Raw genomic sequence first — 17,066 nt, forward strand, 5'->3', positions numbered from 1 at the left:
AGAAACAGGGAGAATTGAAGAGATGAATTAAATTAAAACCAAATGACATGACGCCTGGCACAGTGGGATCTTTAATTTTCTACTCTATGAATCCAGAATAAGCAAAAGAAGCAAAACAAAGCACAGTGGCTTGACTTTCTCTGAGTGAATTCCCTCCATACAGGCAGGGCTTAACTAAATAATCCTGAGTAATGTGTGCACCCCACATTATTGCATGAGATTTGTATGTGGGAGGTGCAGGATTCAGAAAACATATGGCACATGGAAAACAAATGACAGGGTGTGCTTTTACACTCGTGCTGGCTATACTTATCACTCTTGTTGATATTTTTTTCCAGACGTGAAATATGAATGTAGGAACTTTCACCTTAATCTCATTGGAAAAATACCCAGTTATTATTTTTGTGCATTTGTGATTTACAGGAGTCCACCACATAACTCCTGGGAGTACAGACAACGTTATAAAAAACACTGATCAAATAAACACAATTACCTCCCTCATCGTTTTCTCCTTGGATGACAAACCTGGGTCTTGCACCATAAGAACAGCAAGGCCAACAGATTGAGGCTCCATGGAATTAGGGAGGGAAGCGAGTTGCTGGCCTGGGAGCCCACCCACAGCTTGTCTGTGCCTGACCAGGGCAGGGTGAGCTCCACTGGAGGTGATGCTCAGCTGAGTGAGCACGAAGGAAGTTTTGAGTTTGAGCTGTCTGGTGGAAGAGCAAAAAAAAAAAGAGGAGTGTGTTCTCCTCACACAAACACAGGCAGAAACAGGCTGTGCTCATATCCCAGAGGGAATCTCCTGTGGTGTGCTTTGGGATGTTGATGAAGAGGTGGGAAAAAGGAAATGGCAGTGTGTTTAATGCAAGGAAAGTGGGCAGCCATGAGGACACAGTTCTAGTGGAGATAGGTGCCAGCAGCTTGTCTTGGCCCCCCAGAAGAGTTGGTGTGGTGTAGCCACTGCTGTGCCTGGAGCACTGACAGCATGAGTGGAGTGAAGAGTGGCAAGGGCACTCAGGGAATGGGGCAGAAATGTCCTCCCAGGCTTTGGCTGGGAGCAAGACCAAGGTGGAGCTGGATGGAGACATCGATGGGCTGCCACAGCAGGGCACCACGGAATGGGCTGGGACAGACACCCCCAGGGCACCTGTGGTTCGTGCTACAAACCTGGGGCAGTCAGAATTGGGGAGTGTTGGTGAGTTTTCATTAAGTGACTGAAACCAGCAGTTTCACATTGGAGTTGGAACAGCTCTCCCAGAGGAGAGGACAAAACCTACCCTGTCTGCACAGTGAGCATCCTTTGGCTCTGAGCCCTGGGATCCTCTGCAGTCCAGGCTTCCCAAAGGAGGAATTCCTTCTCCTTCTTCCACGTCCCTGTGCTGTGGAAGAGCACGGAGCAAACGGCGCTGGCTGGCCCGAGGAAAGGCTGTGAAGGGAGCAGAACCTGCCCTGCACACACCACTCTGAGCCTGGTCTGGCACAGCTGCTGCAGGAGGCAGAGTGCAGGGGAACAACCACATCAAAGCCACGCCAGCCACCTCTCCTTTCCTTTCAAAAATGTCACTGCAGCACCCTCCGCTCTCTGAAACAATGTTTATCATTGCTCTTCGATTGTCTGGGACAATAAATGGTTAGAAATGAGCATATATCACCAGGAAATCTCTGCCTGCCCCTTCCCCCAAGCAGTGTCATAAAAACGTACAAATTCACATTAATAATGAAGTGCATTTCCCCGAGAAGCCACTGTGTATCTCAGGGAGAGCAGGCAAGGTGGCAGTTGCTGCAGAGTTTCCTATTAAAGAGCAGAGCAAATACTCATAAATCTGATGAGGGGCCAAAGCACATGTTAGGGCTGTCTCCCTCTTAATGGAACCTTTTCTGAAATGAAAAAAATATATATCTTGATACATTCAGGGTATTCATTAGACATGACAACCTCCTCCACTCCCCATGGCTCCTTCCCCTCCTCCTGCATGGGCTGACCCCGGGCAGAAGAGCTGAGTGCTGGCAGGGAGGGATTTTGGAGGGGAGGAGGAACTGTTTGCTTTTAATAGAGGGATTGTGTAAATGTACTACAACGGACAAGTCCCCTCGTGTCCCTGTGTGTCCCTGTTCCCTCACTGAGGCCATTCCCCCTCCTGGGTGATCTCCATTCCCCACAGGCAGTCTGTCTGTCCGTCCAGGCAGACAGAGCCAACGCTGCTGCCCGGAGCAGGATCCCCCTGGCAGAGACCCCTCCTGCCCCTCACACCTTGGGGGGCTCAGAGCTCCTTTCCAGGATGCTCCAGGCAGGGGAGGCAGCAGGGTGAGTGAGGATCAGCCCTGGGCTCTCTCGGGGCTGGGATTTTGCTGCCTGGTGTTGTGTCTGGTGCTATCCCAGCTGGACACCCAGGTGTGCTGCCCCTGTGGAGGGTGAGATGCTCTTGGAGAAGAACCAGAGTCCCGTGGAAGCCAAGCTCCGTGCTGGGGGTTGTGTCCCACCTCATTCCCCCTCCTAGGCTGAGCTGCACTGCTGCAAATCCTGCTTGCATTTCTGTGGAGCCCAGTGAAAGGCCTGATCCCTCCTCTCAACAGACCCTGCCTGGATGCACAAACACACCCAGCTCCAAACTGAGATGGGCAGAGATGGCCTGAAGACTACAGCTTAATAATCATGAATTATCTGTTCATTATCCCAATAAATAGTGAAAAATCTCTTCCTCCTTTCCTCCTCCCATAAAGCTGTATCTATAATTTTCCTCATTTTCCATCTGTGCTCCATCATATTTGCACTGAGTGATCATCCTGCTAAATGACATTATTTTTATTGAAAGGTGCTTTGGAGGGCTGGATACTGTTCACGTCTTTTCCTTTTGTTATTGATCTTTGCGATTCCATTGCTGAGCTGTAAAATGTATAAATAAGACTCAGGTACCCTTCCTTTGAAATCTCACCTGGTAAAAATGTTCTGCTATAGATTATGAAGGCTGTAGCATTTAATAATATCAGGCACAGCAAGGAGAAGGCAAGATTTTGATGTCCTTATGAATAGTGAATGCTGGAGGAGGCTGGCACCGTTCAAGGTCAGTTAAAATCTGGTTGAAAGTTGCTGTTTCTTTGTGAGCAGAGGAGCTCCTGCCTTGGAACTGCCACATGCAATGTGTTTGTACAGAGCCCAGGAACAATGTGGGCTGACCCAGCGGGCTGGAAGCTCAAATGCAATGTTAAATAATACTGATCTTAATAGCAACCTGTAAAACCTGTAAAACCTTGCTCAAAAGCCAGGAAATCTGCATGGATGCATCAGTGCTGCCACAGTCTGATGGATCATCTGGCCTGACCCCGCTCTCAGGGAAGCCAAACACACTATTGTTGGGTTTACAAGAACGATGGCTAGACTGAAAAAATGCTATCCAGGGAAATTTTTGAATATTTAAAAATGTTCAATTAAAAAAAAAAAAATGGATCTACTACTTCAGGGAAACAGCTATAAATTTCAAAGGATTAAGAGAACTGAGGCTTCACCAGGACAGGATTATTTTGAGGAAGGGATGATGGTTTGGAGGTAGCTCCTTGCTTCAGCAGGATTTTGCTTCAGCAAAAAGGCCAACGTGTTTTCTTTTCCTAGCTCTGTCTCCTCTCATTCAATTTTACCCTGTTTATCCCAAAAACAATCTATCTTAAAATGGAACTTCCCCACAGACTTTTTCTTCCCATTGAGAAGCCATCATTTTCCAAAAAGATATTGGCACAAAAACCCCATTTGAATGGAATAATCAAGACTTCCATGGGATGAACCCTCTTTTTCTGGCTGATGATATGAGGAGCAGAACCCTTGGTTTTGCTGGTAAATTCTGCTGACAAAGTTGTGGTGACACCACTGCAGGCAGGCACATCCCAGCATGTCTGATTCTCCTGGGAGGAAATCTCAGCTTCTAATATTTGTTGCTAAGATGAAATGAAAGTTGAAGAGCAAGCTGAATTCTCTAAAATAGAATTTTGGACCACTGATTCACACAATTGTCCTTGACCACGTAACAGCCATATTGGCTACGAGTGGAACATGACCAGAGCAGCTCCTACTGCTTCAGAAGGATGAGAAAATAAAATCCAGAGAAGGGAAAAATCTTCTATTTTGGTATACTTAACACATACAGTTATCTACATGTCCTATATATCATTTAACAAATTGCTTTGCAATTCTTACAGGGCGTGGTATAATGACTGATTTAAAATCACTGCATTGCTTAAACTGCATTGTTCTTCATCAAGTTGAGTCATTTTTATGTGAAGTGTCAAGCTCTCTAACAAATAACTGCTGCCAGACAAATCAAGTTCCTCATCTTAAAGCTACGGCTAAATAGTTTATAGCTTTAATCTGCTCACTGAGGTGTGCAGTCTATGACAGTAATTATAAATGCAAGGAGAAATTATAGCTGAATGCTTTAACTGCATTAGGAGCCATTTGATGAACAATCATGATTGCCTGCTCATTTTCAACAATAGAGGGCAAGTTAGTGTCAGTGCATTAGAGGATTTTCAGTTCTGCTCTGCTCTTTCTTCCATTTACCACAGAATGTCAGTTGTCTCCTATAAAGTAGAAAAAAAAAGCGCCGCAGAAGCTTTAAACTTGATGGTTAAAAAAAGACAAAGGAGGAAACAGAGAGAAAAACTGTTTATCATTATGACTCTCTTTTTTTTGTTTTGCAGAAACCTTACTTTCAAATTAGTTCATCTCAGGTAGCTGTCTGTTTGCTCATCAGGGTCTTTTGAAACAGAAATTTTCCCAGTCAGGTCAGTTAATTTGACTTTATGGAGATTTATTTCTATCAAAGTTGTAGCCAAGGCCACAGAGAGCCTCAGTTAGTGGCCAGTTCCAAGCCAATCTCACCTGGCTCTGAAGTGAGAAATACAATTCTGCCCTGCTTTTTCCCTCAGAACAACATAAAAATTCTAATTCAGTTGAAGAAATGAACAAATGTTCTTCAAGGTACAAGTCAACATACAAATTACTTCTAATTAAAGCCATGTTTCCTAATGTTCATGGGTTTTCTATGAAGAATAGCAATAAAAGCAAATTTGAAGTGGGTTAAATGAAAGAGAATAGAGATGTCTGATTGTTGTATATTACACATAATCTTACTTTATATTACTAAACTCATATCACTTAGAAGAATTCAGGAAAACACCAAAGATGACTATAAAAGATATATATATATATATCTTTTTACATTTAAGAAGAATTTATAGCAAATTTCTTATAAACAGCCTCTCAGAGGTCTTAAAAATAAATCCATACCCATAACACATTTTTCTACAGTACTAACCCAGATTATTCATTTATATTTTTAATGATAGCTAACATTTGACAATATAACCTCTACTAGTAAATGCCATTGAAATATAAAATACTTTATGTATTTCTATACTTACTATTTCTTCTGTTTTACTTCCATTTATTTCAATCTATACTCTCTATTTCTATGCCTATTTCACTGCAAAATTGCCTGCAAGTAGGAAACACAAATGCATGTGCGTGTTTTAAGGATCTCAGCTTTATATTTCTCCTTTCTAAATACTCTGCTCCCCTCTGTTATTATTCAAATGTATACTGGATCTTAAAAATAACATGGTAAGGGTAAGTAAACTCTGAAAATCCCTGTTATTTGATTTAGTCCCCTTGCAGATTTCTGAAGAATCCATATGAATAAACTCTGGCCTCCCCACTCCCAACCTCGTCAGAACTTCAGGGAGGCTTTCGGCTCCGAAACTGTAATAAAATCTTTACAATGCCATCCCAAATACCCCATCATTTCAGACAATTTGTGCTATCATGCATACCAACTGAAATTATAGCTCCAGATAACAGTGCTATCACTCTGTCATTGCAATTTAAATATATTTTTTCAAAGGTAAGATACAACCTGCATCTTGATATAAATTAGAAATGGATGAGTATTACGAGGACAGCAATTTCTCGGCATCCAGAGGCAGGAAGGACAGTCCCTTATTTATGTAGTTACACATCACCTGAATAATATGTCTCCGTGCAGGTTATTACAATGCAGAAAACACTTTTTTTTCTTTTTTTTCCCCTTGGAGATTTTTTTTTTCCTCCCCCTTTGTATTTGTTCCTCCAATCCTCAGCAACAGTAACGTGTTTACAAAGGTGGGTGTTTGGTTTGCCTCTGAGTAATAACACGGTGCTTTCAAGACCAAATCTGAAACATTTGTCACGCATTAAGCCATGAATGTGCCAAAATAACTGTTGTATTAATATATCTGGCAGATAGCTTTTGTTTGATAGTCCCCAAATTATTGGTTTGCTCTGATATCTCTTGTGTGAAAACTATGAATGAGAGAGTCTTAATAATCATTAAGTGGTGGGGAAGGAAACAAAGTATGGGATGTTTATCCCAACCCAGTCTCTCAGGGGTGTTGATTTGGAGTGGCCAGGTAAACAAGCAACATTCTAATGTTGGGTTCAAGTGCCCAAATAGACACTTTAGGGTATTAGCCCTACTTAGAAAACAAACTCCTTAGGAGTGAGATGGAATTTTGCTGGCTAAAATATGCAGGCAGCATTAATCTCCTCCAATGCAGACAGCGCGTACAAGATGTATGCAAAACTTAAATCTTGCTGCACTTGAACGCTGACATTATACTCCATGGCAATAGCTTACAGTACCAGCCCAAAGTAACCCTTGATCAGTGGTTTAAATTATTCAAAAGTAGCATTTCTAATGGAGCTTAAGTGACGCAGAGCCCTCGTGCTGGCTCTGGCTGCAGAAAGTGTTTCCTAAAACATGAATATTTGCAGCAAACACATGGGAAATCTTCCCCCAAATGGGGACTGAACCCCATGTTCTCAGTCAGCCAGAGGATGGCCACAAAGCCAGGTGGCATCAGTGACAACTCACAGCACACCTTTCATTTTCACCATCTGATAAATTCATTTTCTGAATGTTATTCAAGTAATGAACACCTTGGAGAAAACCTGGATCTGCACATGGTTGTTCTGTGAACACAAGCAGAGCCTGAGTCTGCTGGAGGAATTGCTGGGAATAACTAAACAGAGCCCTCCTGGAAAAAAAAACTGGTTAGAACAAAAAACTTCTATTTGGACTTTTAGTTGATGTTCTGCATATTTATTTCAATCAAGAATATTCAAGTTTGTGAATCAAGTAAAATTAAAAATGCAAAAATGGTGTGGCATCTGAATATTACATTACATGTTATAAACATTGGTTGTGGCAACTGGTGTATCTTGCAGCAAAAAAATAGCAACACTAACGCAGCAGTATCCTACTAACAGATCTTGGAAATATTAAGCTTGTAAAAAATCTCAATTAAGCAGTAACTCCCCCAGGTTATACGAGAACTCGCACTGAAGTCAGTGATGTTTATGGATTGACTTCCACCAACACGAAGCAAAATATAATCAAACATCTTAAAGATTAAAAAAGGAATGATGGAGAGAGAGGTTAAAATGATGTGACAAAAAAGGCCACTCACAGTAGCAAGTGTTTAAGTAAGTGTAAAATATTAAAATATTTTACAAAACTGAACATCCAAATATCAACAGAAGAATAACTGAACTTCTAGTTAGGAACTTTTCAGAGTTATTTGTAGATTCTCGAGGCTGTGTTTGAGATTATGAGAAACTTGGAATAATTGAGATTTTGCTAATTTGACTTTTGAATTTTCTTCTTTTTCCCCATCCAAATCAGATTTATTGGTGTGCTAGCACTGAGTGAGGTAATAACCTTTTGGGTTTCAGTGCTCTTTATCTGCTCTTTTTCCATTCTCACTGGAAAGAGCAGCACTTAGTTCTTGCACCACACAGAAGTGCAGTGGATGTGAAATGATTCATTCTTAGGAACAAAAGAGAAATGGGCAAACAGCTATTTTGCAAATAACGAGCAGCAACATTTCTCTCTAGGGCAGTGTGGGTTTGCATTGACCAAGCTCTCTTCCTGAAAACGTTATAAAATGGATGTGTGCATGCGAGGGAGGAGCGGCGCAGCATACACGGTGCATTTTATACTGTTTTCCTACTTTTACCAAAGCACGGAGCCTGACGGAGCCTCCTGGAAATGCTGAAATGAAAACTCACTATAGAGCATGCATACCTTAAGAGTTATTCTTCATCCACTTCTGCTACAAATTGTGAATGGTGTTCTGGTGACTTGCTGTGTGTTTTGCTTAGATGAAGTTTTACTGCATGTTTGCTCGCAAATGTCCGACAGCACAACTTACATTTGAACTTAGAGTCTGTGTCCTCTTCTCCAGCTATTGTTTCAGGAGATCTTTGAACTGAAACTCTGGAGATTTCTTGCTCTACCTTGGTTTGCTGCTCCACAGCCAGCCTGTTCATGTCTTTCATTTGGAAACCTAGGTGGGATTCTAAGTGGCTAATGTAAGTAGAGGGGGTTCGGAACTGAGATGCACAGTCGCTGCAATAAAAGACTGGATGTCCTTTGTCCATGTTTTTCAAAAACTTTGTTCCTCCGGTTTTCCTAAGTTGATACTTGACATTTGCCAACCAGTGGCTGATGGTGGTCATCGACAGTCCAGTGAATTTGGAAATCTGCATGCGCTCTTGTGGGCCTAGGTCTGATAATAAATATTTACCTTCAGATGTCTGGAAGAGGCTGGAAGCAAACTGAGCTTGCAAAATGAGCAGATGCTGAGGATTCCAGTTCGACTGCCTGCCCTTCCTTTTATGCAGAGTGGAGACTTCCGTGGAGACGTCCTCGAAGCGTCGGACATCTATTTCCAACTTCATGGACGGGATCCTGGAGGATGCAGCAGGTTTTGGTGTGGTAGCTTTGGGAAGAACTTTGACCATGTCGGCGATGTCAGACAGAGCATGCTTTTGAGGTGGAGAAGTACAAGATTGTGCTTGAGCTGACTCAGCTTTCTTGCCTTTGGATTTGGTCAGGTCAATAGGCTGATCATTGTTTTCAAACAAATAGTGCCTGGATACGCTTACAGGCTTTGGTGGGGTTGGAGCAGGAGATAAAACTGGCTTCTCCATCATGTTTAGATTGGGTTTGTGGAACATGGAAATTGTGCTAGAGCTGGGGCTGCAGTTGGATTGAGGCTGTAAGGGCTCGGTGGCTTTGCCCAGGTGATTGTTCAGGACGGACTGCAGGGCGCTCAGGGGGTTCACACAGGGCAGCTCCGAGGAATGGTTGGCAGCAGCACAGCCATTACTGAGAGAAGCTGCTGGTGGCTCCTTGAGGACAGGCTTTTCTTTTCCACTGTCCTCTTTAATTTTGTCTTCTTCTTTCAAGGGACACGGTTCTGTCTTTTTTGGCTCCACAGCGGCTTCAGCTTTGAGGAGAGGTTCCCTCTCGCTCTGGCTGAGCGAGGCCGGCTCAGCCTGGACGCCCTCCTTAGCATAGTCCTTTTGTACCTCCTCCTTGTCCTCAGCCTCCTTCTTCACTTGAGTGCACTGGCTCACGTTTGCTGAGATAGGGACCAGAGGCATCACCTTCCACTTGGGCGCTATGGGCCTCAATTTATTGGTCATGGTTGGCCTGATTTGGAGCACCTGGGATCCCACGGGCAAGGAGGGCTTGGCTCCCTCGGAGAGCTGGTAAGCCGCATGGATGCTGGGATAAGCACTCCAGCTGGGAGCTCCGTTCTGAGCTTTATTGATGGCTGTTGTGACAGTGTTCTCCAAGGACTTTAAAATATCCCCACCACCCTTTGAACCGTCTTCTAAATCTTCTTCTCGGAGGTACTGGTATTTCATTGTGGGATCCAGGGGTTTCTGAAGAGTATCTTCATACTCCTCAGTTTTCATTGCTTTCTCATCTTTGTTTGCATCATCGGCTTTATCTTTTTTACTTTCTTTTTTAAGTTCAGAGGCAGGACCTATGCATTCTGCAGATGATTTACTGGTTGATTTTGAAACAGGGCTGTCACTGGCTGGTGCTTCAGACAGCGACTGCATTTTTTCCACAGCTAAAGGATCCAGAACAAGTTGCTTTCCTTTCTTTGAAGCTGAACTCGTGACTTTCAAGAAATGGCCAGTGACCATCATGTGGGTTGTGAGCTGCTGCAAGGTATCATGGGAGCTTCCACATTCCATACACTTCAAAATCTGGGATTTGCAGGCCTCGAACTGCCAGGTGTAGCTGGCCCCGTTCTGGTACCCGTAGCGATTGTTGGAGGAGAGCTGCAGGTTTGCGTTCTTCTGAGGAGAGAAGGAGTCTGAGAAAGACCCTGTCGTGGAGTCGGGGGAGCAAGGCCTGTTCACATCAAACACACGTTTCTTGGCTGGAGTGACCATTTTTGAAGAAATGGTTGGTACCGGCTCCTTCAAAGGCACTTTTTGGTAATGTTTTGTTTTTATCATATGAACACTCAGATCTTGAAGGGAATCAAAAGAGTCACCACAGAACATACACTTCAGAACTTTTTGTGCATCTTCCTTGTCCATGTCCTGGAACGCCCTTTTCCGGGGCTTGGAGTAGCTGGTAGGTCTGTGCTTGTCTTTTTTGTGGTTGTCATCCTGGTAGTGCCCTGTCTCGTTCATGTGGACCGTGAGTTCCACCAAGGTGTCGTAGGCAGCGCTGCACTGCCGGCAGCGGAACCGGCTGGCGCCCGTGAACACAGTCCCGCACATTTTGCTGCTCTGCCTGTAGAGCTGCACCGAGCTGAACAGGTTGGGCTTGGAGACAGGCCTGGAAGGCAAATTCTGCTGCAAGCTTTTGGACAGTGCGTCTTGGTGCCAATCGAAATCGGCTTTGTTCCCTCCGTTCCTGTTGTCGCAACTCCTCTTTTCGGAGTTGGACAACTTGAAACCCAGCCCCAAGCCTGTCCAGTAAGAGTCCGACAGGATGTTGGCATAGACTGCTGTCATTTTATCCATGCAATCGTGTGCTTCGCTCTGGCCTTTGGGGTGGGCGCTGCTTTTGGGGTCCTGGGACTCCCTGGAGCAGATGGTTTTGATATCTGCCACATGGTCACTACTGTCACTCAGCAGTGATTCGTTCTCCACGTCCTGGTTGGATATGTGACTGACGGGGGAATTCTGGAAACTGCAGAAATTCCCTTTCTGCTCAGGACCCACTTCGTGCTCCTCATCCGTGCCAGTGTCATTGCTGCTCTGCAGCTGAGCAGTGGAGTTGTTGTCATCGTCATCTTCCTCCTCCTCCTTTATATCTTCCTCTTCCTTTAAATCTTCCTCTTGGACATAACCTGAAATGTAATGTCAATATATGAAACAGCCTGTTAAAGGAGAATGTTACAGTTCCAGTTTTCTGCTTTCACTATGTATTTTCTTTACTGGATTTTGTTTTAATCTATAACTATATTTTATGTTAGATCTGGAAGTGAAAAAAAGCCAAATGATGTCTCTTTTTTGTGAAGGTTGCTGCATTTTGTTGGCAGATGATCATAATTCTTTATAACTGCCAGAGATCCCGAGTTAATAATTTTCCTGTCATGGGAATATAATTCTAACTGTCCTGTAATGGGACAGTTGGAAAATTCATATGGAAGAATTTAAAGTTTATACTAAAAGCTTCAATTCTATGAAATTGTTTTTAGCCTCAGTGAGAGAAGTTGAATTTGCAAGGAAGAGAAGAAAAATAAGTGTCATAATCTTCCTGGTTCAGAGCATCATCTAGGTACAGTAACTTTTGACACTTGATCACCTAAAAATGCACTTTAGGATGTACACAAATAAGTTATATGTCAAAATACAACATCTGAAAGTGTTAATAGGCATAAGTGAAACCCTTTTGTTTACAAAAGTAATGTACTGTGTACCATAAAAGCAAATTGTGCTTCAGTAAAATCCATAAATTTCAGGGCAAGAACCCTTGGAAGTTACAGATTTGACAGAGGTAGATGGAAGTTGGTTGTTAAACTGGAAAAGTAGAACAAATCCAGAAGGATTTTATTTGGCAAATTAACTCTTTAGTTCTAAGATGAACTTGATTTTGGAAGAGTATATTTATTTAGAATTCAATTCCTCCCAATTATCTGAAATGCATTTTATGGCTCTTTAAGAACCTGGCTCACTTTGCTCCCTTGAACTTGGTGCTCCTGACCCAAAGATATCCTTCTAGCAAATCCAGAGGAGAGTGCTCCACCTTTCTGATGAGCATCTGGACAAAGGCTTCATTCTCCAATCTGTTTGCATGGTCTGACCCCTTCCCACGTTTGCCATCAGGCCAAATATATAACCAGAGCCAGAGGAACCATTCCCTGGACGAAGGTGCAGCACAAGAACAGGAAAATGATGGCTCTCTGAGTGATGGGAGCTAAGAAATCCATGTGCCATCTTTCCCACACTCTTGCCATGAATTTAGGAACTGCAGACATCACACAAGCTTAGAGCTGGGCTTGGCTTAGAGCTGGGCTTGGCTTTCTCCAGGGGTGGTACCAGAAGCTGTCACAACCAGAGGTAAAAAACTCAGCAGTGGCTCTGAACAAATGACCTGCACATCACTTTAGCCTGATAAAATAATAATAATCACACAGTAGGAGGAACACTGTGCTCTTCAGTAGATGCTTTCAGCAAAGAAGCTAAATATTAAATGTTAAGTGCTAAATACTACAAACGAATCCCTTCAGCATGTGCAGGTCACAGCAAACATTAACAGGTGATCAGACTGGAGCAGCAGCAAAGACAGCCCTTAGACCTCAATGGTTTCTTCTCCTCCCTAAACTTTTCCTGAACAAGCAGATACCACTTTCCCTCTGTGGTGTGTTTTTCAGGAGACCAAGGAGAAGGCAGGGACGTGGAGGTGGCAGAAGGTCCCCAGGAGAGGAGCAGTGACCCTGTGACACACGGCCCCTCTCCAGGCTGTGTACCAGTGCCAGGCACACCACACTGCAAAAACAAGGAGGGGATCCAAGGAAGGAATCAGACAAAGCACACGACAAAGAGCAGTCCCATAGCTATGGCTCACTGCAAATTGGATTCTCCAATCCATCATCAATTCTTTGAGTGTCATTAACCCATTTTTCAGCAGGACTTAAGTTTTCCTTTGGAAGGTACATACAATTATTTATTCCTCACAAGATCCTTTGTCCTTCTCTAGGAAAAGCAGAAGTAGCAGACAGCTGCACATCCCCCACAATATGGATAAAATTTGCTGCTTAATTAGGCATTGACATGTTTACTATAACCTTTACAGAAGAGTAACTTGTGCTGAGGAATCCTCCTTTTTTTTTGGTATCTGTGTAAGATACTGACACAATCTCATGAAAGGGGGAGAAAAAACCAGTTCCAGTATCTCCAGAGGGTCTACAGGGAAGCCAGAAAGGGATTGTCCATCAGGAGCTGTAGTGACAGACAAGGAGGAATGGATGCAAACTGACAGAGAGGAGGTTTAGATTAGATTAGATTAGATATATGGAAGAAATTCTGCCCTGTGAGGGTGGGCAGCCCTGGCACAGGTGCCCAGACCAACTGTGGCTGCCCCTGGATCCCTGGCAGTGCCCAAGGCCAGGTTGGATGGGGCTTGGAGCAGCCTGGGACAGTGGAAGATGTCCCTGCCCATGGCAGGGGTGGCACTGGATTCTGTGATTCTGTGAAGAAAACACCACCAAAGTGTTACAAAACCATCAGCCACATCTGTTTTAATGGTTTAGGGGTTTGGGCAGCTTTAAAAACACATTTCAGTATCCTCCCTGCAAAAGCATTTCTGTTTATGTAAATGATTTAAATTGCTGTGGGCATTTTAAGGACAGTGGAGACCAGTTCTGCAAGACAACCTCGGGTACAAGAGATGCTCGTGTTCTTCCAACAGGGCTTTTTAGTAAGATTTCATTGGACATGAAGGGATGTAGCTGGTTAACAGAAATAACATTAATTTAAGTGGACTTTGCATTATTTATTTTAGAAGTAAAGAGTGTCTTATATCCGTACACCCACATGCTTTAAATGCAGAGTCTGTAATAAGTAGCATAAATTTTGCACGTCACGCTGATGTCCATGTAATAAATTGTTGAGTGACCTGTTCCCTTCCCACCAGCTCTCCCCCAGGCTTATTCTGACATTCCAAACCTCTGAGATCCTCATGTGTAACTGCGTTACAGGAAGAAAATAATATGAAAGAAATCCAAACTCAGTAACTGGATGAATGCTTCCTCCCTTTCCTAGATGAGAACTTTTCCCACCAAAATGAAACAGGCCCAGGCAGATGTAAGATGGGAAAAGCACAATCTTCAAGGAGTGGGAGTCTGAAATGTCACTATCATTAAGAATTGACAAAACTCAGCAACTTCAAAGCGTTGAATGGAAGCAATTTTTTGGCTTCCTAAATGGAAATCAGTCTTTGGTTTAGTGCTGCTTGACCTCAAGACAGGGTATGTCAAAATCATGACATCAGTAAGGATAATATTATTATATAGATAATAATCACAAATATAATTCCAAATTATTTGGTTTCTTAATTCCTCTCTGTGTGTCTTTGTGACTGAATTCATGGCAACTTCAGAAACCTGCTTCCCTAGGATGAGAGCTGCAATAAACAGCTGGTTCTTTATTCTTCAAAAAGGACATTTTCTTTGCTATTTCTGGAATATTTCCACAGAGGAGCTAAAATAAAGCAGCTCCAGTTAATACACCTGCAAAAAGTGGGTCTAAAGCACTGCCATGCCCCTGGAGCTTTCCCTGCAGACAGCACCAAGGCAGGCTCCCAGGCTGAATCCAGCCCTGGCATCCAGGACTGCCCTGGCAGTGGCACCACAATATCCATCACTCCTGACCTGAACTGTGCACTGTCAATACAGCTTTTTGTCAAACATCTTCATTCTGGCTGTTAACTTTTCCACTGTTTTTACTCAAATTTGCTCTTTTTCCACATCAAGAAACATTTATTAAAATACATTTACATATATATATATACATGTTTCTTTCCAAGACTGGAAAATTAATTTTCTGCCAGGAGAAAGGACAGTGAATCATTGTCCAGAACAACTCTGCTAACCCATGTAAAACCCATGGCACCACCTGCACTTCTTCAGCCATACATATTCCAGTTTTCCTTGAAACAACATCATCAGGACAGCAATCTCACAGTGCTAGAAGGTGATCTTGTTTCCTCCTTGTCTGGCTTCAGCTCAAACATCTTTTTGTGTTTGGCAGAAGCTGTTTCTTTCTCTGAAAGGTTCCAAGCAGATAATGGATAATGACCACTTCTCATTCCTCCTTCTCCAAAATGTCGAACTGCATTAAGCACCCACAGACAAATCCTAACCTGGCTCTTTGTAGGAGTTCAGAGCTGCAATTTCATCCCAGTCTCAAAATCAGCTGAAGAGAGAAATTGGCAGCTGGGGGAAAAATAGATCCCTACTCCATTGCATAACTCTTTATTAAAGGCATTTTGAAATTTAACGGGATTAAAACCAATACAAGACTCTAGAAAACCAATGAAAGAACTCTCAAAATATGAAATGTGTCATAAAGGATTGAATGTAGAATTTCAGAGTTTTTAAGGCTATGTTCAAAATTTCTGTACCATGGAAATAACTTCATTTTAAGTTCTCCAAGGTGGAAAGAAAACACAGGGAAAGATTCCTGAATGTGGCACAGAGAGCACCTGGCTCTGAATGATGGAAGGGACAAAGGGACATCTCTGACACCAAATGTCCTGGCTTTGGGATTTAGTTCCGAAGCCAGGTGCAGCCTGAGGAAGGATTTGGACGTCCTCAGAAGAGGCTGAAGATGCTCAGTTGCCTCTTTGCTGGGAGGCCAGTTCATTAATTTGGATAACGGGCATTTTTTGCACCTTTTTGTTACTATTTACCATCACACCCACTCTCAGTTTGCAGTGACTCAGCAATGGATCACCATCATGGTGATGAATTTTGTGTCCAAAACAACTTGGCACCTCAAAGGAGGGATTTTTCCCAATATTCCTTTGAGGTATATTTTTTCTCCCCAAGAAATTTATTTTTCAAGTAGTTACAGCAGCTGATACCAAGGCATGAATTCCTGCCTCTTGCAGAGTAGGAGAAGGAACACCCACCACCATCCACTGCAGGAGGACAGGAGCAGCTTCTGCAGGAGCAAGGAAAAGAGTGGTTTCCACACTGACAGAATTCTACCACACAAAGGCAATTCCATGAAGCCATAACTATTATTTATATACGGTGCTGAAATGAAGCAATTTGGGGCTTTCATTTTGTTGTACTTTAATTAGAGCTGTATTCCAAAGTTTTCTATTAAATATCCAATTTCCTACTGGTTAAGAAGGTAAAATACCCCTGAGTTTCAGTGGGCTCTTAGCAGCAAAACCAGAACAGATTATGTCCTTTGCACTTCATCCTGCACAGTTATGAGCCCAATGATCAGTGGCTGGAGGGAACTGCTTGTGAGTGACCCATAAACTCAAAAACAATAATAAAGCAGGAAAAAAACCCCAACACAAGCAAAAAGAGAGGTGAGCTGATGTGAGCTGCTGAGCTGAAGGGAGAGGAGGAAAGGAATTATTGTGGAGGTTTTTCTTGAATAATTTTCCTTAAGGATAACCTTGTTTGCACAGGCAGTTATTGAATAAAAAAGCAGCAAGCCATCATTTCAGTCAGTTTGGATGCATTCCATGCCAGGTCCTGGCTGCTGCAGGAAAGGATCCCACCAGGGCTGGAGCAGGAGCTCCTCACACAAGGGCTCTGAGTGTCAGTGAAGCATTGGCCTCTCATTAAAAACATTTCTTACTTTCTGCAAACCCCTGGAACGGATAATGTCATTTTTACAGCAAGCTGCTGGTGTTTGGTGACCCCCAGATTATATTTCCAGCTAAGATGCTCCTGAGGAATGTTATGACTGCAAACAGCTCAAATTCCCCAGCTGCCCTCCCCAGTGCCACACTCCTGTCCTGGCCTCAGCAGGGGAGGTTTGGGAGGTGTCCCACACCCCAGGTGAGGTTTGGGAGCTGTCCCACACCCCAGGTGAGGTTTGGGGAGCTGTCCCACAGCCCAGGTGAGGTTTGGGAGGTGTCACACACCCCAGGTGAGGTTTGGGGAGCTGTCCCACACCCCAGGTGAGGTTTGGGAGCTGTCACACAGCCCAGGTGAGGTTTGGGGAGCTGTCACACAGCCCAGGTGAGGTTTGG

The 17,066-nt window shown here is 43.4% G+C and overlaps 1 protein-coding gene across 2 annotated transcripts in view; it reads right to left on the minus strand.

The window, feature by feature from the left end:
* The window catches only part of TSHZ2 (teashirt zinc finger homeobox 2), a 218,767-nt gene that overhangs the window by 75,384 nt on the left and 126,317 nt on the right, over positions 1 to 17,066 (minus strand). For both annotated transcript variants that reach the window (XM_085558306.1, XM_085558307.1), the window contains exon 2: positions 8,112 to 11,193. In XM_085558306.1, the coding sequence (XP_085414432.1) occupies positions 8,120 to 11,193 (3,074 nt within the window). In that variant the 3' untranslated portion in view covers positions 8,112 to 8,119. The remainder of the gene's footprint in view (positions 1 to 8,111; positions 11,194 to 17,066) is intronic.

The sequence above is a fragment of the Lonchura striata genome, chromosome 20 (genome assembly GCF_050655825.1).
Source record: "Lonchura striata isolate lonStrDom1 chromosome 20, ASM5065582v1, whole genome shotgun sequence".
Classification (NCBI taxonomy): domain Eukaryota; kingdom Metazoa; phylum Chordata; class Aves; order Passeriformes; family Estrildidae; genus Lonchura; species Lonchura striata.